Here is a 24,791-nt window from a genome sequence, read left to right as displayed (position 1 = left end):
GCAAGCGCTATACTGGTGGTGCCCCGATCCCGCAGCTGACTCAACATTAGGAGACGGTCCTGGCGCTTGCTGGACTTTCTTGGACGCCCTGAAGCCTTCTTCACAACAATTGAACCGCTCTCCTTGAAGTTCTTGATGATGCGATAAATGGTTGATTTAGGTGCAATCTTACTGGCAGCAATATCCTTGCCTGTGAAGCCCTTTTTGTGCCAAGCAATGATGACGGCACGTGTTTCCTTGCAGGTAACCATGTTTGACAGAGGAAGAACAATGATTCCAAGCACCATCCTCCTTTTGAAGCTTCCAGGCTGTTATTCGAACTCAATCAGCATGACAGAGTGATCTCCAGCCTTGTCCTCATCAACACTCACACCTGTGTTAACGAGAGAATCACTGACATGATATCAGCTGGTCCTTTTGCGGCAGGGCTGAAATGCAGTGGAAATGTTTTTGGGGATTCAGGTCATTTGCATGGCAAAGAGGGACTTTGCAATTAATTGCAAATCATCTGATCACTCTTCATAACATTCTGGAGTATATGCAAATTGCCATCATACAAACTGAGGCAGCAGACTTTGTGAAAATGAATATTTGTGTCATTCTCAAAACTTTTGGCCACGACTGTAGAAGAAAACACCACTCTGTAACAACATCACAATCTTTGATGATCTATTCTTTCCTCTTCTTACGCTATTAGTAATCTTTTGGTCTTTTCTCTGTGTTTTTCCTGTTTTTTCTGTTTGTGATCAGACGTGAATGAGTGTGAGGTCTACGGGACATGTCCACAGGAGTGTCAGAACTCCAAGGGCAGTTACGAGTGCTTCTGTGCCCAGGGCTTCCGCTCAGTCAGCGAGCAGCATGGCATGGAGTGTGCTGCTGAGGGTAAGAGCTTAGCTGGACAAGTCATTTTGTCTGCATCCTAAATGCACCCTATTCCCTTTGTAGTGCACTACTTTTGACCAGGGCCCATACAGATGTAGGATCTTCATTTGAGCCAGTTTGCTACAGCAGGGAAGATGGTGCCATTTAGGACGCAACCTCTGTCTCCGATCTGTTAGTCCTGATTGTTATGGAAGTTACCATATTTCAATATTCTCCTTTCTCCATTTCAGGATACCCACCAGTGCTGCTTCTGCCCGACAATGTGCGGATTCGTTGCTTCAACCTGTCCTCAGAGCAGTATTCAGACTACGTGGACAACATGGAGCACATCCAGGCTCTGGACTACCTGTGGGATCCAGAGGGCATCGGACTCAGTAAGACCTTCAGCTCAACTAGTTAACTAGGCAGTTCTCTTTGGCTTATGTGAAGAGCACTATGGGAGTGATACAGTGACTGGGGAGGTTTTCATTTTTACTCCACTTCATTAGGAACCAAACAGAAGCAAATGGGTCAAAACGGAGAGGGACTACCTGAACTAGTTAAATGAGAAACACCTGTTTTCCTTTTCCATTGCAAACATTTTGCTATGATGTGTACTTATGAATATGAACCTGTTGTGCTTTTAGGTATTGTGTACTGGACGGTCCTGGGCCGAGGCTCTCAGTTTGGCTCTATCAAGCGGGCCTACATGACCACTTTCAATGACAACGGCAATAACCCAGTGAAGGAGTTGGATCTGAACCTGAGATACATTGCCAACCCTGATGGCATCGCTGTGGACTGGATCGGAGGGTACAACACCTCACTCATTGCTTACTATTTTCGTTTTTTTGAAAATACCTTTTGGGTTGAATACAATCTAACATCTTCCTTCTGTTTCTCAGTCACATTTACTGGACCGACGCAGGGACCAATCGAATTGAAGTGGCAAAGTTAGATGGTCGCTACAGGAAGTGGTTGATCCATACTGACTTGGACCAGCCAGCTGCTATTGTTGTCAACCCAGCACTTGGGTAAGGAAGTGATCAACTACAGGCTTTTTGTTTGTTCCAAAGAGGAAAGTGTGTGTGTGTGTGTGTGTGTGTGTGTGTGTGTGTGTGTGTGTGTGTGTGTGTGTGTGTGTGTGTGTGTGTGTGTGTGTGTGTGTGTGTGTGTGTGTGTGTGTGTATGTCAGTGTTCACCATAAGCTAATACACTGGATCCTCTCAGCTATAACAGCAATGTTGAGTGATCGACAGTATATAGATTTCAAAGTAGTCAAAGACATTAGTTAACAAAGACTGTTTTATGTGTCTGTGCATTCCCTAGACTCATGTACTGGACAGACTGGGGCAGGAGACCCAGGATTGAGTCTGCTTGGATGGACGGACAGCACAGGCAGGTTCTGTTGGACGAGGACCTGGGCTGGCCCACTGGACTGGCTCTGGACTACCTGAATGGAGACAGGATCTACTGGTGTGACTCCAAGGAGAACATCATAGAGTCCATGAAGCCGGACGGAACCGAGAGGAAGATCATCATGTCTGGAGGTCCGAACCCACTGAGACCTTTCTTAGATGTTGCTAACATGCTGACGTTATAGAATTTGTAATAACTACATTATTATTATTTACCCCCTTAATAGTTACTGATTAAATCAGACCACATGTCCAGGACAAAGTCTCTCTTGTAAAAGAGGTATTCTGACCTCAATGGGACTTCAATAGACTGGGTCTTATGAAACTATGGCTAATTGAGTATGGTCCTTTTCTGCTTCAGATATTGGTAATCCCTACAGCCTGGATGTCTTTGAGGGCCATGTGTACTGGACAACCAAGGAGCGGGGTGAAGTCTGGAAGACGGATAAGTTTGGGAAGGGGGACAAAGTGAAGGTGCTGACCATCAACCCCTGGCTGACTCAAGTCCGCATCTACCAGGAGCACAGACACAACCGTTCAGGTTAGAGTTTGTCAAGTCTAAAACATACACTCTGTAGTTTTCTCCTGTCTGGTGAGTGTAAGGTAGTCACTGGTCTCTTCCCTCTATCAGTACCCAACCCCTGTAAGAACATGTGCAGTCACCTGTGTCTGCTGCGGCCTGGAGGCTACACCTGCACCTGCCCACAAGGCTCCTCCCTGGTCGGCTTCAACCCCAACGAATGTGACGCAGGTATGGTCATTAAATCACATCACCTCCCTGCCATGTTGGCTGCACCATCATTTACCATTGGAATCATACTCCATGCAGGCATGGCTGCTTTGATGTTGTTGTGGTGACATTGTGGTGACGTTGTGGTGACTTTGTGCGTGGCTTTCACTCCTGCAGCCATTGAGGCTCCAGTCTTAATGCCCCTTGCATGCAGATGCATGAACGGAGGGACCTGCTACACTGACGAAGGGGGCCTGCCCAAGTGCAAGTGAGTTCAGCAGCTGGTGTCAGGAAGTAGATTCGTTGTCATATTATTATAACATGTAACACCACAGCCACAAGCCATAGGAGTGTTTCGTTCCAGCAGGAAGAAACATTGTTTTTTATTTGTCTTTTATTGTGCAGGTGTCCGTATGGCTATGCAGGGAGTTACTGTGAGATGGGAAAGTCCAGGGGTGCCCCTGCAGGAACAGGTATATTATAATATGAGATAAGAAGTAGAATATCTATATGATTTCTCCCCAAACAAGTCAGTCCAATATGCCAGTCTTCATACAAAGTTTCCACTGATCAATGGTTCACAATAGAATGGTTATACAACGTTGGTCAGAGACAAATTACATAATTTGTCTGGAAACCGTTGCCTCACAACTGGGGCAGCAGGTAGCCTAGTGGTCCGACTAGTAACCGAAAGGTTGCAAGATCGAATCCCCGAGCTGACAAGGTAAAAATCTGTCGTTCTGCCCCTGAACAAGTCAGTTAACCCACTGTTCCTCGGCCGTCATTGAAAACAAGAATTTGTTCTTAACTCACTTGCCTAGTTAAATCAAGGTCATATTAGATTGTGACCTTGAGATTGATTTGGACTCAGTGAACACTAAAGGTGTTTTTCTCTCCTGTAAAGTGACTCTATAACCGTTTAACTTCAATTGGGAGAATGTCAGTCAAGTAATAAGTAATCTGCATGTAATTTACCAGAAATAACTGAGAAATTGTTTTAGTTTCCGACTACTGATACGTACATGTTTTTCTGGACACTTACAAATGAAGAGTAGAAATGTTCTGGAATAAACACTGCTGCTGATATCTCTGTCTTCAGCTGTTGCCGTACTGTTAGCAGTGATTATCATCCTCATCACCGGAGCGTTGGCTGTCGGGGTTTTCCTCAACTACAAACGAACTGGCTCCTTAATCCCATCCATGCCCAAACTACCCAGGTAGGATCTCACCTTTGACCTGATCTCACCCATCTGTGCGTGCCTCTGTTGTGTCGTTTTAAAACCAGAGCTTCATATGAGAATTGTTACCCTGGAAATTGTAAACTCTCTTTTCCAGCCTGAGCAGTCTGGTGAAATCGGGTGACACTGGGAACGGGGTGACGTTTCGTTCGGGTGACAATGTCACCATGGATCTGGGACCTCCACCCATCGGGGTTTCATTCATTGACAGGGCCATGCAGTTGGTAGGCACTGGATTGTGTTGATTTAGCACTTAGTGGTGTCACTGCACCTTCAGACTGTACTGTCAGCATTTTAATCCGGTGTTAGGCCTGGGAGACCCCGATTGACTTTGGCCTTTTGGACCTCTGTACATTTTTCCCTTGTGCATTATTTTAAGCTATGAAAATAAATTAAGAGAGTCAAACTCTCTCTCTGTCTCTCTCTCTCTCTCTCTCTCTCTCTCTGTGATATGTGTGTGTATATACAGTATATATGTATGTGTATACTACCCTAAAGGAGGCACAGTGATGCCGAAACGTTGGTATTTTACCCGAGAGGTAAAAATTCCCCAATAAATTACTGGGAGTTTATTTACATTTTTATTTTATTTCACCTTTATTTAAACCAGGGAGGCCAGTTGAGAACAAGTTCTCATTTACAACTGTGACCTGGCCAAGATAAAGTAAAGCAGTGCGACACTAACAACAACACAGAGTTACACATAAACAAACGTACAGTCAATAACATAATAAAATCGATGTACAGTGTGTGCAAATGTAGAAGAGTAGGGATATATACTGTATATATAAAGCGTGCGACTCTCTTTATTTTTCTAGCTTCCAGTTTATTCTCCGTTAGTCAGCACCTCCACACTAAATAATGTTCTCTGGGGGTGCTCCATCTCATGCTTTTAATTATTGTCTGTTATTAACAACACTAATGGACAGTCAACAGCCAGGTTTCTGTAGTTAATAAAGTAAATCACAAATTGCAGGGCATTGCATTCATACTAAACTCCTGAAATACATGTCGGTGATAGATAGCAATGCTGTTTGTATCATCTTTGAGGGACATGATGAATAACACTGTCTCTCTTTCAGGATGAAAACTTTGCCGTGGAAGCGGGGAGGCAGCCAATCACATTTGAGAACCCCCTGTATGCCACTGCAGCGGCTGGATCGTCTAGTGATCCTGCTGTCATCCACGCCACACAGGTACGCAAGGCAACACTGTTGCATGAACATTCCTAGGGCGGGTTGGATTGACATCATTGTTAAAGCAATACTAATTGTTCTGCACTGTTTTACTCCAAACAGGTGACTGTTACTGTTAGCGGTGAGCAGATAGAGAAGAACTTTGCGAACCCGGCGTACCATACAGATCAGATTGTGTGCACCGTGGACAGTTCCACAGCCAGAGCCAAGCCTGTTCAGGTGACTCTCCCATCCTGTACTTGTATCATTAGTTAAATGTAAGGGATTATATTGTAATTTACAGCAATTGTGTCCTACATTGACAGGAGTCCAGGTGGAGCTTCTTCAAAAGGAAATTTAAGCCAAGCACAACTTTTGAAAACCCTACCTACTCAGAGGTAAGGCCAATACTGCCACCCAAGCAGCTCCTATTCCTGTTCTACAGGAGAAAATGGCAAACATGCAGAGCATATGTTCCTATTCCTTGTAACTGTTTGAGGTTTGCTTCTTATTGCTACTTGGTTAAGAGGCCTTGGGGTTGTGTTGGCCTGTTTTCTGCTAGTCATCCCTTTGTTGTTTTTCAGATGCAGAATGAAAAAGCAGTAGGAAGCAATGAGGAGAGTTCCTCCACCGACCCCTCTCCCTTTGCCCCAACCGCCAAACCCTTTAAGAGGGATCGTCCCAGCACCTACTCACCAACTGAGGACACTTTCCGAGACACAGCGAACCTTGTTAAAGAGGACAGCGATGTGTAATCCCGTTTCTCACAGATGGGAATCAAAGACACACTCTCCTTTGCACAGAATCTATTTTTATATGCAGCCTGTGTAAAAAAAAGAGAGAAAAAAACCCCCAAAAAACGAAGATTGTTTTTGAGAAAAGAAATTAGACAAACGTTTCTTTAGCATACAGAAAAGAGGTCTGTCGTGACTATGCCTTCGGATATTTCTGATGCCAATTCTTTTTTCCTGATTTTTTTTTTTATTGTGATGTAATATATGTATATCTTTGCACTGAAGCTGCTGATAGAAATGTTATAAATATGTTGTACATTTGTAAATTTGAAGAGTAAGATTTTTGTCGATAATATTCTCTGGCTGTTGGAAGTAGATGAACTTATCGATAGTGCTTCATAAACAAAGTAACACATAACAGGTGAAGTGCATTGTGAATGTACAGTAGATATATCGCATTAGGACAATGTTTTGAAAGGATAACTAACTATTTTTGCCACTGAACCAAACTGAAGATGTATGCATTTTATCTTGCATGTTTATATACCTCATTTCAGGGCTTAAAAAAAAACTACAAAAAAACAGAGCAAAACAAATACAAACTGATCCAATTACCTTAGCTATTCTAAATCTATAGATGCTGTAAAAAGAAAACTACAAATTCTGAATATCTCAAAGAATGGTATGCTAAGCATACTTACATGGTACTTACGTTCAAACTTCTAAAAACAATTCCCTGACTTTTTTTGGCATATATAAATCAAAACTATCATATTTAGGTAAGACTTTTTTATGAATAATGATGGCCTCTTTTTAATATTAATTTGGAACAATACTTGAATATGCCAATGATTTTAATGTGTGAAGATGTATAATTTTGGACATCTCTAGTGACTCTGGAGCTGGTAAAGTCCAAGAGCATCTGGAGATACAGAATTTGAAGAAATTAGGAATCTGACTGTCATTTTCTAAACATGGGTTATACATCCTGTGCTCTTGATTGTTTTGTATTGTGATGAAAATGACAAATAAAGACTGTATCAATGATCATTCTAAATATGCTCAAATGGTTTTCTAGCTAGCATAGTGGGAGACAAAATTTATGCTGCTGAGACGTAAAATGAATAAATGTTTTTTTTTTTTAAACAATCTCAACAGTCTGTTTTTCTTACTTTAAACTACATTGAGATTAACACAGTAGTATATTTTCTTGGCACCTCAGGAACATTTCATTTCAATATTCATGAATTATTCACTACATACACTACCGGTCAAAAGTTTTAGAACACTTACTCATTCAAGGCTGTCTTTATTTTTACTATTTTCTACATTGTAGAATAATAGTGAAGACATCAAAACCATGAAATAACACATGGAATCATGTAGTAACCAAAACAAATCAAAATATATTTTAAATTTGAGATTCTTCAAATAGCCACCCTTTGCCTTGATGACAGCTTTGCACACTCTTGGCATTCCCTCAACCAGCTTCACCTGGAATGCTTTTCCAACAGTCTTGAAGGAGTTCCCACATATGCTGAGCACTTGTTGGCTGCTTTTCCTTCACTCTGCGGTTCGACTCATCCCAAGCCATCTCAATTTGGTTGAGGTCGGGGGATTGTGGAGGCCAGGTCATCTGATGCAGCACTGCAGGTGTGTTGGGTCATTGTCCTGTTAAAAAACAAATAATAGTCCCACTAAGCCCAAACCAGATGGGATGGCGTATCACTGCAGAATGCTGTGGTAGCCATGCTGGTTATGTGTGCCTTGAATTCTAAATAAATCACAGACAGTGTCACCAGCAAAGCACCCCCACACCATAACACCTCCTCCTCCATGCTTTACGGTGGGAAATACACATGAAAAGATCATCTGTTCACCAACACCGCGTCTCACAAAGACACAGCGGTTGGAACCAAAAATCTCCAATTTCCATTGCTCGTGTTTCTTGGCCCAAGCAAGTCTCTTCTTATTGGTGTCCTTTAGTAGTGGTTTCTTTGCAGCAATTCGACCATGAAGGCCTGATTCACACAGTCTCCTCTGAACAGTTGATGTTGAGATGTGTCTGTTACTTGAACTCTGTGAAGCATTTATTTGGGCTGAAATTTCTGAGGCTGGTAACTCTAATGAACTGATCCTCTGCAGCAGAGGTAACTCTGGGTCTTCCATTCCTGTGGTGTACCTCATGATAGCCAGTTTCATCATAGTGCTTGGTGGTTCTTGAAACTTTCAAAGTTCTTGAAACGTTCTGTATTGACTGACCTTCATGTCTTAAAGTAATGATGGACTGTCATTTCTCATTGCTTATTTGAGCTGTTCTTGCCATACTATGGACTTGGTCTTTTACCAAATAGGGCTATCTTCTGTATACCCCCCTACCTTGTCACAACACAACTGATTGGCTCAAACGCATTAAGAAGGAAAGAAATTCCACAAATTAACCTTTAACAAGGCACACCTGCTAATTGAAATGCATTCCAGGTGACTACCTCATGAAGCTGGTTGAGAGAATGCCAAGAGTGTGCAAAGCTGTCATCAAGGTAAAGGGTCGCTATTTGAAGAATCTAAAATATATTTTGATTTTTTTAAACACTTTTTGGGTTACTACATGAGTCCATATTTGTTATTTCATAGTTTTGATGTCTTCACTACTTATTATACAATGTAGAAAACAGTACAAAATAAAGAAAAACCTTGAATGAGTAGGTGTTCTAAAACTTTTGACCGATAGTCAATACATCATTGAGTATCTATTTTACTGAACAACGCATGCAACAATGCAACAATTTCAAAGATATTACTGAGTTACAGTTCACACATTACATGACCAAAGGTATGTGGACACCTGCTCGTTGAACAGCTCATTCTAAAATCATGGGCATTAATATGGAGGTGGTCCCCCTTTGCTGCAATAACAGCCTCCACTCTTCGGGGAAGGCTTTCCTCTAGATGTTGTAACACTTCCGCGGGGACTTGCTTCCATTTAGCCACTAGAGCATTATTGAGGTCGGGCACTGATGTTGGGCGATTAAGCCTGGCTCGCAATCGGCGTTCCAATTCATCCCAAAGGTGTTCGATGGGGTTGAGGTCAGGGCTCTGTGCAGGCCAGTCAAGTTCTTCCACAACGATCTCAACAAACCATTTCTGTATGGACCTCGCTTTGTGTGCGAGGGCATTGTCATGCTGACTCAGGAAAGGGCCTTCCCCAAACTGTTGCCACGAAATTGGAAGCACAGAATCATCAAGAATTTTATTGTATGTGTCACACCAACCTTCGTTAGCTGCTGCCGAACCTGCTGCTGGCAAACGCCCTTCACTCGTCAACCTCGGACTTGTCTCGTAATCATTACACACACCTGGTTCCAATCCCCACTCTATCACTGTATATATACTCCCTCTGTCATTTGTCTTTGTCGGTCATTGTAAATGTTGCTTGTTTTCCTGAGAGGAATCTCGCCTACTATTTCCTGAGTACTTTATTATTTTGGACTTTGGGTTTCGTCACGCTTTTAAATATATAGTGCTTTAATAAACTCAGTAGTTCTAAACCTGTGATTGCCTCCTGCCTACTCCTCTCTACACTTGTGACAGAATGACAGACCCAAGAGAACAGGAAGCATCAGGACATCCCGACATCTCCGTTATAGGAGCGAAGCTCCTATACCACGACTCGTGCCTGGACTGCCATGGACGGTGTGCTCCGGACCGTACGCCAGCTGCATGCTACACCACCACCTTCCCTGCTCCCCATGGTCGTTCCAGCCATGGTCGTCCCAGCTCCCCACGGTCCAAAAATGCAGTCCTATGAGCGCTTCACCCAACTCTTCCGTGCTGTTTTCGACCATCCTACAGAGGACCTGTCTACATCAGGGGTCCAGGACAGCGTCTGAGTACGCTCTGGATTTCCGGATGATGGCTGCGTCCACTTGCTGGAGTGACCAGGCCCTGTTGACGGTTTTCCGCAGCGGGCTACAAGCGGACGTCCAGACCGAGCTGGCCTGTCTCGATGAGGACCTCACACTGGACCAGCTCATTGCCATGGCCATCTGCCTGGATAATTTCCTGCGTGCCCATCGTCGCACATCCCCGGGGCTCGGGTCTCTCCCAGGAACCTCCAGCGAGGCTGAGCCCATGGAGGTGGGCATGTCAACGCAGCCGTCAACAGGGTCTCTACTCCTACTGCGGGGAGTCAGACCACCCCTGGAACACCTGTCCCAGAAGGAGAACCAGGCGAGGAAGCGTCAGGCCGAGGAGCGCTCCTGTACCTTCCCAGGAAGGCATGGACGTGCCTTGCTCCTCTCTGTCCACCCAGCCCGTCCTCCTTCCTGTCACCTTCCTAGACTATCCTGGCCCCCCACTGAGTCCTGCGCTACTGGCCTCAGGTTCTGCAGGCAATTTCCTAGACCGGTCAGTGGCCTTATCAATACGCATTCCTCTAGTCCCTTTACAACTCCTTATCCCAGTCCATGCCCTAGACAACCATCCCCATTAGGAACAGGACTGGTGTGCCAGACCACGATTCCCATTCCCACGATTCCCACAGTTGCTCAAAACCACCATGAACGCATCACTTTCCTCATCTTAGAATCTCCTGCACACCCCATAGTTTTAGGTTTCCCCTGATTACAGTTGCATAACATCAGGATATCGTGGACAAAGAGGAGGTTGTTGGGTTGGTCGCATGAGTGTCAGGGGAAATGTCTATCTGTGCCACCTCCATGGAAAGTCTGGACCAGGCCACCCACGTCCCTTTTCCTGGAGGAATCCTGGGACCTACAGGTGGCTTCTTCGAAGACTCATGCCACGTGCCTGCCCCCTCATCGCCCATGGGTCTGCACTATCGACCTACTACCTGGTTTTACCCTCCTGCGGGGGCCAATTTACCCTCTCTCGCATGCACAGACCGAAGCCATGGAGGTCTATGTCCAGGGGGCTCTGGCCCAAGGATTCCTCTGTCCGTCCACCTCTCCGGCCTCCTCCAGCTTCTTTTTCATGAAGAAGAAGGACAGAGGTCTCCGCCCCTGTATTGATTACCAGACACTGAATAAGGCAACTGTTAAATTCAGTTATCCCCTGCCTCTCATACCCACTGTGATCGAACAGATGCACGGTGTTCAGTAATTTACCAAATTGGATTTCTGCAGTGCCTACAACCTGGAGCGTATCAGAGAGGGGGATGAATGGAAGACCGCCTTCAGCACCGGCACTATGAATACAGGGTAATGCCCTACGACCTGACAAATGCACCCTCGGTGTTTCAATCCTCCATTAACGAGGTGTTTAGAGACATGTTGGGTTGCTGTGTAGTGGTGTACATAGACAACATCTTGGTGTACTCCACTACACGCGAGCAACATGTCTCTCATGTCAGGTCCATTTTGGAGAGGCTGAGAGGGCATCACCTGTACTTTTCTTCCAGCAGGTGGTCTCCTTACTGGGCTATCACATATCCACTGCGGGAGTGGAGATGGAAGAGCAAAGGGTCAGTACAGTACGGTCGTGGCCTGTTCCATCCAACATAAAGGCAGTGCAGCGCTTTCTAGGTTTTGCCAACTATTTCAGGCGCTTCATTGGGGGTTTCAGCACAGTGGTGGCCACTCTCGCCTACCTCCTGAAGGGAGGTCCTAGGCAGCTGCGATGGACTGAGGAGGCCAACGAAGACTTCCGTGCGCTCAAGGAACGTTTTACGAACGTACCTGTTCTGGCTCATCCTGACTCGTCACTGCCCTTCATCGTGGAGGTGGACACCTCTGAGGTTGGAGTAGGGGCTGTTCTCTCCCAACGGACTGGATTGCTGCCTAAACTCCATCCATGCGCCTTCTACTCACGGAAGCTGTCTCCCGCGGAGCAGAATTACAATGTGGGGGATTATGAGTTGCTGGCCGTCAAGAAGGCGCTGAAAACATGGCGGCACTGGCTGGAGCGTGCTCAACACCATTCCTTGTTTGGATGGACCACCGGAACCTAGAGTATATTCAAGCAGCGAAGAGGCTGAACCCGCGTCAGGCCATGTGGGCCCTATTCTTCGCCAGGTTTGACTTTACCCTCTCCTACCGGCCGGGATCTAAGACCGTCAAGGGCGATGTGTTGTCACAAGGGATCGGAGGGAGAAAGTGACACCCATTATTTCCCTGTTCCGCATTGTGACTTCTGTCGTGTGGAATGTGGACACGACATCGGTCGAGACCTGCGACAGGAGCCCTCACCTGCCCACTGCCCGTAGGGGCGTACCTACGTGCCCTCTGATGTGTGGGACCGTCTCCTCGCCTGGGCACACACAGGACCTGTGTCGGGGCACCCGGGTATAGCCAGTACTATCGACTGTCTCTGTACTGATGGCCCACCATGGCCCAGGAGGTCTCTTCCTGCTCCACTTGCACACAGAGCAAGACACCGAGACACCTCCCCTATGGCAAACTCCACCCACTGCCGGTTCCACAATGACCCTGGTCCCATCTCTCCGTGGACTTTGTCACAAACCTTCCCCCCATGGAGGGGCACACCACCACCCTGGTCGTTGTGGACCAGTTTTCCAAAGCCTGTCATTTGATTCCTCTGCCTGGTCTCACTACGGCCATGCAGACCGCGGAGGCTCTCTTCTCTCACGCCTTCTGGCACTACGGGATCCCAGAGGACATGATGTCTGACCGTGGCCCTCAGTTCACCTCCCCTGTTTGGAAGGCCTTCATGGAACGACTGGGGGTCACGGTCAGCATTACCTCCGGGTACCGTCCCCAATCAAATGGGCAGGTGGAAAGGGTAAATCAGGAACTGGGTAGGTACTTTCGTAGGTACTGTCAGGACCGGACGGGGGAGTGGGCTGCGTTTCTGCCTTGGGAAGAATACGCACAAAACTCCCTCCATCACTCCTCCACTAACCTCACACTCTTTTAGTGTGTTCTAGGCTATGAGCCGGCCCTGGCACCCTGGCACCGGAGTCGGATCAAGGCTCCTGTGGTGGACGATTGGTTCCGGCATGCTGAGGAGGTATGGAACACAGCACACACCCGTCCCTAATGCGTCGTCCTCTGGTGGAAAGCACAGGCCGATTGTCACCGCAGTGCCCACAAAACACCAGTCTCAATGTCAACAGTGAAGAGGCAACTTTGGGATGCTGGCCTTCTAGGCAGAGTTGCAAAGAAAAAGCCATATCTTAGACTGGCCAATAAAAAGAAAAGATTAAGATGGGCAAAAGAACACAGACCCTGGACAGAGCAACACTGCCTAGAAGGCCAGCATCCCGGAGTCACCTCTTCACTGTTGACGTTGAGACTGGTGTTTTGCGTGTACTATTTAATGAAGCTGCCAGTTGAGGACTTTTGAGGCGTCTGTTTCTCAAACAAGACACTCTAATGAACTTGTCCTCTTGCTCAGTTGTGCACCGGGGCCTCCCACTCCTCTTTCTATTCTGGTTAGAGCTAGTTTGCGCTGTTCTGTGAAGGGAGTAGTACACTACGTTGTACGAAATCTTCAGTTTATTGGCAATTTCTCGCCTTAATTTCTCAGAACACGAACAGACTGAAGAGTTTCAGAAGGTTTTTGTTTCTGGCCATTTTGAGCCTGTAATCAAACCCACAAATGCTGATGCTCCAGATATTCAACTAATCTAAAGAAGGCCAGTTTTATAACTTATTTAATCAGAACAACAGATTTCAGCTGTGCTAACATAATTTCAAAAGGGTTTTCTAATGATCAATTAGCCTTTTAAAATGATAAACTTGGATAAGCTAACACAAAGTGCCACTGGAACACAGGAGTGATGGTTGCTAATAATGGTCCTCTATACGCCTATGTAGATAATCCATAAAAAAATCAGGCGTTTCCAGCTACAATAGTAATTTACAACATTAACAATGTCTACACTGTATGTCTGATCAATTTGATGTTATTTTAATGTACAAAAAATGTGCTTTTCTTTCAAAAACAAGGACATTTTTAAGTGACCCCAAACCTTTGAACGGTTGTGTGTGTGTGTGTGTGTGTGTGTGTGTGTGTGTGTGTGTGTGTGTGTGTGTGTGTGTGTGTGTGTGTGTGTGTGTGTGTGTGTGTGTGTGTGTGTGTGTGTGTAGTGCTTTAATAAACTCAGTAGTTCTAAACCTGCGACTGCCTACTCCTCTCTACACTTGTGAAAGTATGGTGTAGCGTTAAGATTTCCCTTCACTGGAACTAAGAGGCCTAGCCAGAACCATGAAAAACAGCCCCAGAACATTATTCCTGCTCCACCAAACTTTACAGTTGGCACTATGCATTGGGGCAGGTAGCGTTCTCCTGGCATCCGCCAAACCCAGATTCGTCCGTCTGAATGCCAGATGGTGAAGCGTGATTCATCACTCCAGAGAACTCGTTTCCACTGCTCCAGAGCCCAATGGCGGCAAGCTTTACACCACTCCAGCCGGTGCTTGTCATTGCGCATGGTGATCTTAGGCTTGTGTGCGGCTGCTCGGCCAAGGAAACACATTTCAAAGAGCTCCCGATGAACAGTTCTTGTGCTGATGTTGCTTCTAGAGGCAATGTTCTGTTCTGTGAGCTTGTGTGGCCTACAACTTTGCGGCTGAGCCGATGTTGCTCCTAGACATTTCCACTTCACAATAACAGCACTTACAGTTGACTGGGGCAGCTCTAGCAGGGCAGAAATTTTATGAATTGACTTGTTGGAAAGGTGTCATCCTATGATGGTGCCATGTTGAAGGTCACTGAGCTCTTCAGTAAGGCCATTCTACTGCCAATGTTTGTCTATGGAGATTGCATTGCTGTGTGCTTGATTTTATACACCTGTCAGCAACGGGTATGGCTGAAATAGCCAAATCGACTAATTTGAAGGGGTGTCCACATACTTGTGTATATCTATAGTGTATAATGAAATCAGTCAATTTAAATAAATTCACTTGGCTCTAATCTTTGGATTTCATATGACTGGGCAGGGGTGCAGCGATGGGTGGGCCTTGGAGGGCATAGGCCCACCCATTTAGCAGCCAGGCTCACACACTGGGGAGCCAGGACCAGCCAATTAAAATGTATTTTTCCCCACAAAATGGCTTTATTATTGGCAGAAATACTCCTCAGCCTTTTATTGTCCCCAGCACAAGGTGCCACTGTGTAATGATCATGCTGTTTAATAAGCTTCTTGATATACCACACCTGTCAGGTAGATGGATTATCTTGGCAATGGAGAAGTGCTCACTAACAGGGATGTAAACAAATTTGCGCACAAAAAATTGAGAAATAAGCTTTTGTGCGTATGGAAAATGTTGTGGATTTTTTTCAGCTCATGAAACATGGGACCAACACCTTACATGTTGCATTTATATTTTTATTCAGTGTAGTATCAACATCTTTGAAACGCAAATAATGAATATAAATCAATCTAAAACGTATCATAGATGTGATCGATAAAGGAAAGAGTCCAGTGGCTCACGTGTTTGCCACACCCACTTGGTTTGCATGGCTCTTTCTGTCATCTTTGGGGACAGGAAGTAGAACAGCGACTGTGAAGTCTGCTATGAATGCAGGGAGGTAGGACAGGGGGATCCAGATGAGCTTAGCATCCCAACCAGGTGAGTAGCGGGTCCGTGGGTGGCGGGCTGTAAGGGCATGCTGCATGCAACTGGTCACTTTGGAGATGTCTGAACTGCACAGGAGACCCATGGAGAAATCCTGAGCTTTTACATCTGTAATAGACCACAGGAAATGGATGAGAATCAGACATGAATGTTTCAGCATTGTAATGACATGACTCAACAATTTTAAAAACATACAGTACACAGTATTTACTCACATTCGTCAAAGAATTTGGGTCCATATGAGTGCTTGACCTCCTCAGGGAGACGGTTCCACAGTCTCTGCAGGTCTGCTTCAATGAGGTCCAGCCTGGTCACACCCGTCTTGAAGAAACCAGGCTCAATGATACTCACTTTTACACCGAAATGCTGCATATCCCGCCTGAACATAAGAGCAAGCAGCTTAGCTGTTATCTAGCTAATACACTAAGATGCTTAAATCTATGAATAACTCTGTGGTGCGAATCTACCCTGCACAGCGTTGCACAGCTCCAGTTCCATAATAAAATGCTTGGAAATCAATCCCTAGTTTACTGAGTTTATTATATTGTAAAACAATGCCACAGTACCTAAGGCTGTCAGAGAAGGCCTCCACACCATACTTAGATAGGCAGTAGCCTCCTCCGTTGAGGGCAAGCCTCCCCAGGATACTGGCAACATTGACCACCCTTCCTTGAGCCTTCTTTAAGAGCGGGAGGAACTTCAGGGTCACGTCAATCAGACCTATTAAATTCACATCTAGAACTTTCTTGAAGTCCTCCAATTGCATCCATTCAGTGGGGCCTATAGGTGTGGACCTCCCAGCATTGTTGATCAGCCCCCAGAGACCTGTGATACAGAGAGGGAAGGAGATTTCCTACAATAACGACATGTGATACAGCATTATCAAGTATTAGAGTACTCTTGTATGATGAGAAATGTGGGTAGAAAGAGATACACTGCAACTGTCCTGTAGAGTAACTAGTAACACACACTATTTTCTACTACATGTAATCCTAGAGTGATGCCCCCTAGTGCAATATGTGTCCTATCAATAGCTAGTTGAATTCTGGGAATGTCAAAAGGTAATTAATTCATCTTTAACCAGGACTGGATATGTGAAGCAAAGCTGTCTTAAATATTCCATTCACTAATCTGCTTGTGGAAAGAGGTAAAGGATGCATGGCATGATTGTTGATCTTCCACCAAATATTTAATTCTAAAGGGGTTGGGCTACAGTAAGTGCAGTAGTAATATTTCAAAGCTTATGGATAGCCATACATCAATATGTTTTTTAGTGTTTAAAGCAAGAATATTCCAATGTGGCATCTAATTCAAATCACATAGACCATTTATGTGATTCAGAGTAAACTTGGCTGGTGACTAACAAAAGTTTGTCAATGTTGTCATCACTGCGTCTAGGTAATGTTACGGTAGGTTTTCTAGATGTTTCCTCAGCAGCTCTCAAGGTGATAGCGGTTTGAAAATATGCAGATGTATGGGTCAGTTTCGGTTAGTCAAGCACCCCCATCTCATTTTTATCTCGCCCGGTGCTTGACTCTGACTAGCACCCTATCTACCCCCTGCTGCCTTCCTCACTTACCTCGCTCTCCAACCTCAGCGCGCACAAACTCCACCGCACTCTCGATGCTCCGACTGTCGGTAACATTGAACAGAACTGTCTTCAGTCTGGGAGAGGCCGCAGCCTTCAATTCCGATTCACCTTTCTCCGTGAGACATGCGCCTATTACATGAAACCCCTTTTGGTCAAGCTGCCTTGCCACCAAATTTCCAAATCCGCTATCACAGCCCGTGATAAAGACATGTTTCTTGTCAAAATCTTCAACTTTGATAGAATCTCTAATAAACCAGGCGATGGCTATGGCCGTAACTGAAATTAGTACGCAGGATAGAGCCAAGTGTGATAGGATTGCCTAAAACAGACGCACATGAAATAACAACATTATTTCTTGCATAATCAAAAAGCGATGTAATAAAGAAAGTCATGTTATGAAGTTCTATAAGATAAGGAACTGTATCAATCTCACCTGAAAAAAATCTAATAGAATATTCTCTTCAGACACCAGAGGAAATACCTGTAGGGAGTCACATTTCAGTTATATGATGGTACCTTTTCAATAACATATTATTAGCTTGTCTTTTCTTCAAAACACTTACATCAGAGAAAGCTGAGTCTTCATCCATTAGTATTCTAATTACTCATTCATTTGAAAAGTTGACATGTTTGCCAGTATAATAAAAACAGCATAACTATATTGATGAAGTGGAATAGGCTCTAAAGAACCATATTAAATCATGAGTTTTCAAATGAATAAGACAATAGCTTAGTATTTGGAGTAGGCCTACAATATAATTGTTCCGTTTCTTTTCATATGCAGTTGTTTGTCTGTGTCCTCCATCGCCATACTCCTTGTCTATCTTGCTTACAGAACTGGTACACACCTGAAGGATTATATTACTGGTTTGTCATAATCGCAGCAATCACCTGGTCATAAGCAAACTTGGCTGCAAGCAGCTCACAGCTTTTCATTTGACACAGTATACATGTCTGGCAGGTTGAAAGATAATACCTGAAAGCGTATTTCTGGTTTGAGAGAACTTGGCTGAATAGAAAATTCTACAAATCTTCTAAATTCTACAACCTTTTTTCAATAGTTATTTCTTATTCCGCAGTTGGAATTAATGGTAGCAAGTCACAGGTATATCCAATGAGAGAAACATTTGATTAGGAATTTGTTGCACAGGAAGCTTTTGTTTTTGATAGGAAGAATCTGCTGTAAGTCATACAGCAGGCTTGGCCTATTTTGTTTTCTCATCATGACACTATTCTGTCATAGTAGTTTAATGGCAAACAACTGTAACAGTGTTTATCTAACCACCAGATGGCATCTTGGTCTCTCCTAAATGTGTACATAAACACTGTTGTAAAGTAAATAATGTACAAGTCCACACACTGTTGTCAACAAGGTTAAAGGTAACTTATTTCTGGCAGTGTTATGTTTATGTAAAAATTTATAATATATAGCCACACAATTATATATATACCTATATTCACAAATGCAATAAGTATGTTGTGTTGAATTCAATTTGTTCACAATTGATCATTAAAAGGGTGGAACATTATTACTGCTTACACTTGCATGGGATTAGGGTTACAACGTTCTTGTTAGCTTCCCCAAATTCTAGGATTTCTGAAAAATCCAGGAATTTAGGGACATTTTGCATCCTATACAACATCTTCTGTAATGTGAATTCATACAATTGGACCTACCATGGCTACTTGCAAGTTTGGTATTTTCTCATCCAGTATATAAAAAAGCAGAATGGAGTTTGTTCCTCAGTCCAACCAACGTGCTTCCCAGTGGCTACTATAAAATGACTTATGAGGGGCTACAGAATAGGAGCCGTGTCAAAGGTCTGTGCTGCTTGATTGTGTAATATGTCCCATTGACCTTCAATGGTTTACATGACCATAAAAGTCCTGGTAAATGCATCCTCTTTCACCTGATTGCCACTAGGGCTAGGCCACTCATGTTTTTCTTTTGAAGGTGCACTGCATTCTGCAAAGTCATACAGTATCATTGAGCAGAGCAGTGTAAGTGTGACATTGTTCAAGACCAATGAATGAGAAGGGAGCCAGCAGCAGCCATCTCCCCTTAGTAACCTGGGAAACAACAACTATTGGTTGTATCCTTCATTGAGATTAGGTAGCTATAAGCTCATCAAAATGTATTTATAAAGTACTTTTTACATCAGCAGATGTCACAAAGTGCTTATACAAAAACCCAGCCCAAGTAGATCTAGACTAGAGTTTGGATTTATGGTCTAGAGGACAGAATATCATTTACTGTATGTATCAAGTGGACACAATGAAAACATCTTCATTTAAACCCACAAACTCTTTCCATTCAGTTTTATTATCAGACCAGTGAAACACCGTACAAATACAAAATGCAATTAGACAAAATACAAATCCCAACTCTGTTTAAGTTTGAAAAATCAACATTCATTGGTTGAATCAAATGCTATACTTTTTTCTCATCGGAAAAAATGTATGCCATTTATTTTGCTGTCTCGTGGGTGTAAATAAAGACTTGTTCTTACTTTTGGTCAGACAACCATTAACATTAACGAATAGATCCTGTTGGTTTGGCCATATCTTTTAAGAGCATTTTGTCAGCGATCCAAGTTGGCAGGTAGGACATTGGCAACCATAAGAACTTGGCATCCCAGCCAGGTGAGTAGCGTGTCCGAGGGTGGAGAGCAGAGATGGCGTGCTCCATGCAGCTCACAACCTTCATCAGGTCCCCATCCAGCAACGTTGCAACATTCTTCTCCAATGTCACATTTGCTGGAAGAAAAGGTATTACCTCCATTAACAAGCTGAAGTCAAAGGCAGGCTTAACTTGCCCAGTTCATTTGCCCTGGGCAATCCCTGTCAGCCTGTTCTTGGAGTGCTTGTCATTCTGTCACACAGGTTTTGATAAACCTATTTGCGTCAATCCTACTACAGCAGCATGCACAGGTTCATGTGTATATTTGTTGGTTTAAAGAAAGTACCTCTCTCTGGGTAATCATGCCCATATTGATCCTTGACTTCTTCAGACAGATTGTCCCACAATGTCTTCACATTTTTTCTCAGGAGATTTAGATCAGTCACACTTGTTTTGAAAAATCCTGGTTCAAGACACAGGACTTTAACTCCAAATGCTGACATGTTCATCCTGGAATTCAAAAACAAAAAAGGTGCCACAACAAACATTAAAACATGTCTGCAATACAGTATCCATATAAAGTCAGAGCCATAGAGAATAATGCTTTGAGCATCACTATTCAGTTTTGCTACAATTCTCTAACTCATTCAAATAAACGTGATACAGTATATTCTTAGACAAAAAGCCAGGCCTCGCACCGTAGACTGTCATTGAAAGCCTCCACTCCATATTTTGACACACAGTAGGGACCCCCAAAGGCGCTTATCCTCCCAAACACGCTGGCCACATTCACCACCCTGCCCCTGGCCTTCTTGATGAGGGGCAGGACACTTAGAGTCACACCAATAACTCCAATAAGGTTAACATCCAACATGGACTTGTAGTCGTCGACGGTCATCCAGTCACAGGGGCCTGATGGTACAGAAACTCCAGCATTGTTCACCACAGCCCACAGACCTGAAAAAAACATTAAGGCAGACCATATAGTACAAACAAATCACACCCACAGCAGGACACAGGCTGTAGTCACAATGAAGGACGGAGGAAAACATTCCATGCCTACAAATGTCAACAAGTGCTGACATGCCAGTTGTCACATGTGGGAGTGAGGTATCTTACAGTGAGAAAGGTTAACTTAAAAGGCCCAGTGCAGTCAAAAAACAGATTTTCCTGTGTTTTATATGTACAGTTGAAGTCAGAGGTTTACATACACTTAGGTTGGAGTCATTAAAACGAGTTTTTCAACCACTTCACACATTTCTTGGAAAATGAAAAGAAATCAGCCAAGACTTCAGAAAAAAAATTGTAGACCTCCACAAGTCTGGTTCATCCTTAGGAGCAATTTCCAAACGCCTGAAGGTACCACATTCATCTGTACAAACAATAGAACGCAAGTATAAACACCATGGGACCACGCAGTCAACATACCGCTCAGGAAGGAGACGCGTTCTGTCTCCTAGAGATGAATGTACTTTGGTGTGAAAAGTGCAAATCAATCCCAGAACAACAGCAAAGGACTTTGTGAAGATGCTGGAGGAAACAGGTACAAAAGTATCTATATCCACAGTAAAATGAGTCCTATATCGACATAACCTGAAAGGCCGCTCAGCAAGGAATAAGCCACTGCTCCAAACCACCATAAAAAAGCCAGACTATGGTTTGCAACTGCACATGGGGACAAAGATCATACTTTTTGGAGAAATGTTCTCTGGTCTGATGAAACAAAATAGAACTGTTTGGCCATAATGACCATCGTTATGTTTGGAGGAAAAAGGGGGAAGCTTGCAAGCCGAAGAACACCATCCCAACCATGAAGCACAGGGGTGGCAGCATCATGTTGTGGGGGTGCTTTGCTGCAGGAGGGACTGGTGCACTTCACAAAATAGATGGCATCATGAGGAATTAAAATGATGTGGATATATTGAAGCAACATCTCAAGACATCAGTCAGGATTTTAAAGCTCGGTCGCAAATGGGTCTTCTAAATGCACAATGACCCCAAGCATACTTCCAAAGATGTGGAAAAATAGCCTAAGGAAAACAAAGTCAAGGGATTGGAGTGGTCATCACAAAGCCCTGACCTCAATCCTATAGAAAATGTGTGTGCAGAACTGAAAAAGCGTGTGCGAGCAAGGAGGCCTACAAACCTGACTCTGTTACACGAGCTCTGTCAGGAGGAATGGGCCAAAATTCACCCAACTTATTGTGGGAAGCTTGTGGAAGGCTACCCGAAACATTTGACCCAAGTTAAACAATTTAAAGGCAATGCTACCGAATACTAATTGAGTGTATGTAAACTTCTAACCCACTGGGAATGTGATGAAAGAAATAAAAGCTGAAATAAATAAATAAATCATTCTCTACTATTATTCTGACATTTCACATTCATAAAATAAAAGTGGTGATCCTAACTGACCTAAGACAGGGAATTTTTACTAGGACTAAATGTCAGGAATTGTGAAAAACTGAGTTTGAATGTATTTGGCTAAGGTGTATGTAAACTTCTGACTTCAACTGTATATATTTCCACACTATGAGGTTTGAATGTGAAATTGTGAACATTATGATAATGCCCTTTTAGTGTAAGAGCTGTTTGAAAAGATTGCATGTAATTTCATACTGTTTTAGTGGGATGGCGTTGTCGGCCTGTCTGGTGACATCCAAACCAGTCTACCAATAACAGCTAGTTTTCAGTTCTCCCCACTCAGACCACTCCCAGACAGTCCTAGCAAAAATCTTGCTTGAGAAATTGTTCTTTGCTAAGAAGCAAGTTGTTTCTTTTTGACTATTTGAATTTAAAAAGAAATCAGAGTAAGGTACTTAATTCTTACCCAGAAAGTATTTGATATCGAGATAATAACAGCTGCATTGGACCTTTAAGAAGTTTGTGGTTGGAAATTCCATAGCAACAGTTGAATCTGACTCATAGTAATATAATCATTGAGTAGACCAAAAAATGTTGCATTTGGCTAAATTGTACTTCAAAGACACACACCCTTCTCCCCAACCAAGGTTTTGATGAACGCTGTTGCTTTGTTGACACTGTCAGTGCTGATGACATCCAGGTGGACTGTGTTCAATCGTTCAGAAGAGACCTTCTTCAGCTCATCCTCCCCCTTCTCAGTGTAGCAGGCTGCGATCACACAGAAGCCCAGCTTGTCCAGATGTCTGGCCAGAAGGTTCCCGAACCCAGAGTCACAGCCAGTGATGTAGACATATTTCTCTCCTTTATTGGGTACTCTTGCGAGTTCCCTGTACCAGCGGAACACAAACCAAAAAGCCACCAGTCCAATAATGTACAGGAACATTTCTGAGAGGAAAGAGGTTCATTCAGATAAACATAATATTTGATCATATTAAAAATATACATTTTCTATTTTCAAAGATATGTAATTGAAGGTTCATTGGGGGCATATCATATTACGTTCCATTTCACTGAGGAGCACAAACTAGTAGAAAAATCAATGCAATCAGTCCTATGGGGAAAACAGCAGAATCTTGTAGGATACTATTTTGCAAACCATTGACAAATTAGTAGTTTACAGATAGTAGGCCAAGAGCTATGGTGAAAAAAAGTATATTTCCATCCATTTTAATTGGATTTTAGAAGGAAATTCATATCATATCTGCTGTGCTGTTTGCACTACGACGTTTGTTAAAGTATTCAAGGGCTATTTACATTTCTCTGGTGTGCAACTGAAAGTTCTGCTTAGTGACTGTCCTACAGCTAGAGCTGTGCTTCTTAATCCTGTTCCCTGGGACCCAAACGGGTGACAATTTTGTTTTTTGTCTTTGCACTACACACCTGATTCAAATCATTAAAGCTTGATGATGGTTTGATAATTTGAATCAGCTGTGTAGTGCTTGGAAAAAAACAAGAATTAGCCCAGGAGGACAAAGGTCAATTTGCTTACAGTAACTACAGAATATTTCCAAGTGAAATATATAGTAGACAGTCTGATGACATGGCCATTTGAACATAAAGTGAGGCATGGAATTAGAGGAAACTTGATGGCTAAATCAACTTGGCTACAAAAGATGATGCATTATTATAAAGTATTATACCTCCAAACTGATTAGCCTGCCCTATTCCCCGGATCAACAAAACCATAAACTGTCTACATAATATCTAAAAGAATGATAAGATCTCCTGTTTACCATTTTAACCATGAATGATCTCTGACCACTATAGGTTATCTGATAGATTATGCCTAGTTTCTATTGAGCAAAAATTATTCGGATCTACATTACTAGCTCCTACTACATACATACATACATACATACATACATACAACTTTGCGCCTCACATGACAGCAATGACCTCAGACACCTACGCATAAAATCTGAACATCAATCAGATTCAGACGCCAAGAACTAAAAATCACCTCGTTATATTTCATCACATCTTTCAATAACCACGTCAAGGAAGTTAACCCGTTCTTTGAAAGAGGATAAACATGAATCACTTGTTCAACGAACTGCAACTTTATCAGCTCGACTAATGTTTGTCCTTTAACATTTAATGTTCATCAAAAACTGAACTGCTTGATAAATATCCTTTCTCAGACATGGCAAAGAAACACTGGAAACTTACCCCAGGCGACAGAATTGCACTCCCCTAAGTACGCTTCTTGAGTGGCTGTATTCCTTGTCCTAAAATACTTTTTATTTTCTCTGTGTTCCTTACCTTCCGGTGTGTGAAGAAACTTTATTTAACACATTTTTATGGACGGTCAACGTACTCCATCTGCTGGACGTTATAAAAGCTATAACTACACTTCAACCACAGCTGAAAACCAGTCGTAAATTTCAAATGTTCGATTTGCAACCTATTTATGTGGATGAGTGAAATATATATGTAAACA

At 43.4% G+C, this 24,791-nt stretch overlaps 3 protein-coding genes across 8 annotated transcripts in view; 1 reads left to right on the top strand and 2 right to left on the bottom strand.

Annotated features, from left to right (window-relative positions):
• The window catches only part of lrp2a (low density lipoprotein receptor-related protein 2a), a 65,794-nt gene extending 58,581 nt beyond the window's left edge, over window positions 1-7,213 (top strand). For all 4 annotated transcript variants that reach the window (XM_014164082.2, XM_014164077.2, XM_014164078.2 and 1 more), the window contains 15 exons: window positions 751-882; window positions 1,113-1,256; window positions 1,509-1,674; window positions 1,767-1,895; window positions 2,191-2,411; window positions 2,641-2,820; window positions 2,911-3,030; window positions 3,187-3,277; window positions 3,415-3,482; window positions 4,109-4,226; window positions 4,345-4,471; window positions 5,330-5,443; window positions 5,546-5,662; window positions 5,749-5,820; window positions 6,007-7,213. In XM_014164082.2, the coding sequence (XP_014019557.1) occupies window positions 751-882; window positions 1,113-1,256; window positions 1,509-1,674; window positions 1,767-1,895; window positions 2,191-2,411; window positions 2,641-2,820; window positions 2,911-3,030; window positions 3,187-3,277; window positions 3,415-3,482; window positions 4,109-4,226; window positions 4,345-4,471; window positions 5,330-5,443; window positions 5,546-5,662; window positions 5,749-5,820; window positions 6,007-6,177 (1,970 nt within the window). In that variant the 3' untranslated portion in view covers window positions 6,178-7,213. The remainder of the gene's footprint in view (window positions 1-750; window positions 883-1,112; window positions 1,257-1,508; window positions 1,675-1,766; window positions 1,896-2,190; window positions 2,412-2,640; window positions 2,821-2,910; window positions 3,031-3,186; window positions 3,278-3,414; window positions 3,483-4,108; window positions 4,227-4,344; window positions 4,472-5,329; window positions 5,444-5,545; window positions 5,663-5,748; window positions 5,821-6,006) is intronic.
• Window positions 7,214-15,448: 8,235 nt separating this feature from the next.
• On the bottom strand, window positions 15,449-19,355 carry rdh1 (retinol dehydrogenase 1). 2 transcript variants are annotated; one of them, XM_014164084.2, is made up of 6 exons: window positions 18,985-19,355; window positions 17,741-17,788; window positions 17,296-17,626; window positions 16,283-16,541; window positions 15,932-16,095; window positions 15,449-15,824 (listed from the first exon to the last, which is right to left on the bottom strand). In XM_014164084.2, exons 1-6 carry the CDS (start codon window positions 18,985-18,987, stop codon window positions 15,568-15,570), a joined length of 1,062 nt encoding a protein of 353 aa, XP_014019559.2. In that variant the 5' UTR covers window positions 18,988-19,355; the 3' UTR covers window positions 15,449-15,567. The 2 variants fall into 2 exon arrangements, with proteins under 2 accessions (XP_014019559.2, XP_014019558.2); XM_014164083.2 differs by lacking the exon at window positions 18,985-19,355 and adding an exon at window positions 17,871-18,154.
• Window positions 19,356-19,611: 256 nt separating this feature from the next.
• Window positions 19,612-24,791, bottom strand: dhrs9 (dehydrogenase/reductase (SDR family) member 9). Of its 2 annotated transcripts, XM_045704473.1 has the most exons (6): window positions 24,521-24,791; window positions 22,922-23,236; window positions 20,626-20,884; window positions 20,274-20,437; window positions 19,803-20,064; window positions 19,612-19,660 (listed from the first exon to the last, which is right to left on the bottom strand). In XM_045704473.1, exons 2-5 carry the CDS (start codon window positions 23,232-23,234, stop codon window positions 19,841-19,843), a joined length of 960 nt encoding a protein of 319 aa, XP_045560429.1. In that variant the 5' UTR covers window positions 23,235-23,236; window positions 24,521-24,791; the 3' UTR covers window positions 19,612-19,660; window positions 19,803-19,840. The 2 variants fall into 2 exon arrangements, with proteins under 2 accessions (XP_045560429.1, XP_014019560.2); XM_014164085.2 differs by having other exon boundaries at window positions 19,612-20,064.

Source organism: Salmo salar, chromosome ssa21 (assembly GCF_905237065.1).
Source record: "Salmo salar chromosome ssa21, Ssal_v3.1, whole genome shotgun sequence".
Classification (NCBI taxonomy): domain Eukaryota; kingdom Metazoa; phylum Chordata; class Actinopteri; order Salmoniformes; family Salmonidae; genus Salmo; species Salmo salar.
The sequence above is the reverse complement of the archived record's forward strand: the minus strand, read 5'-3'. Positions and strand labels throughout refer to the sequence as shown.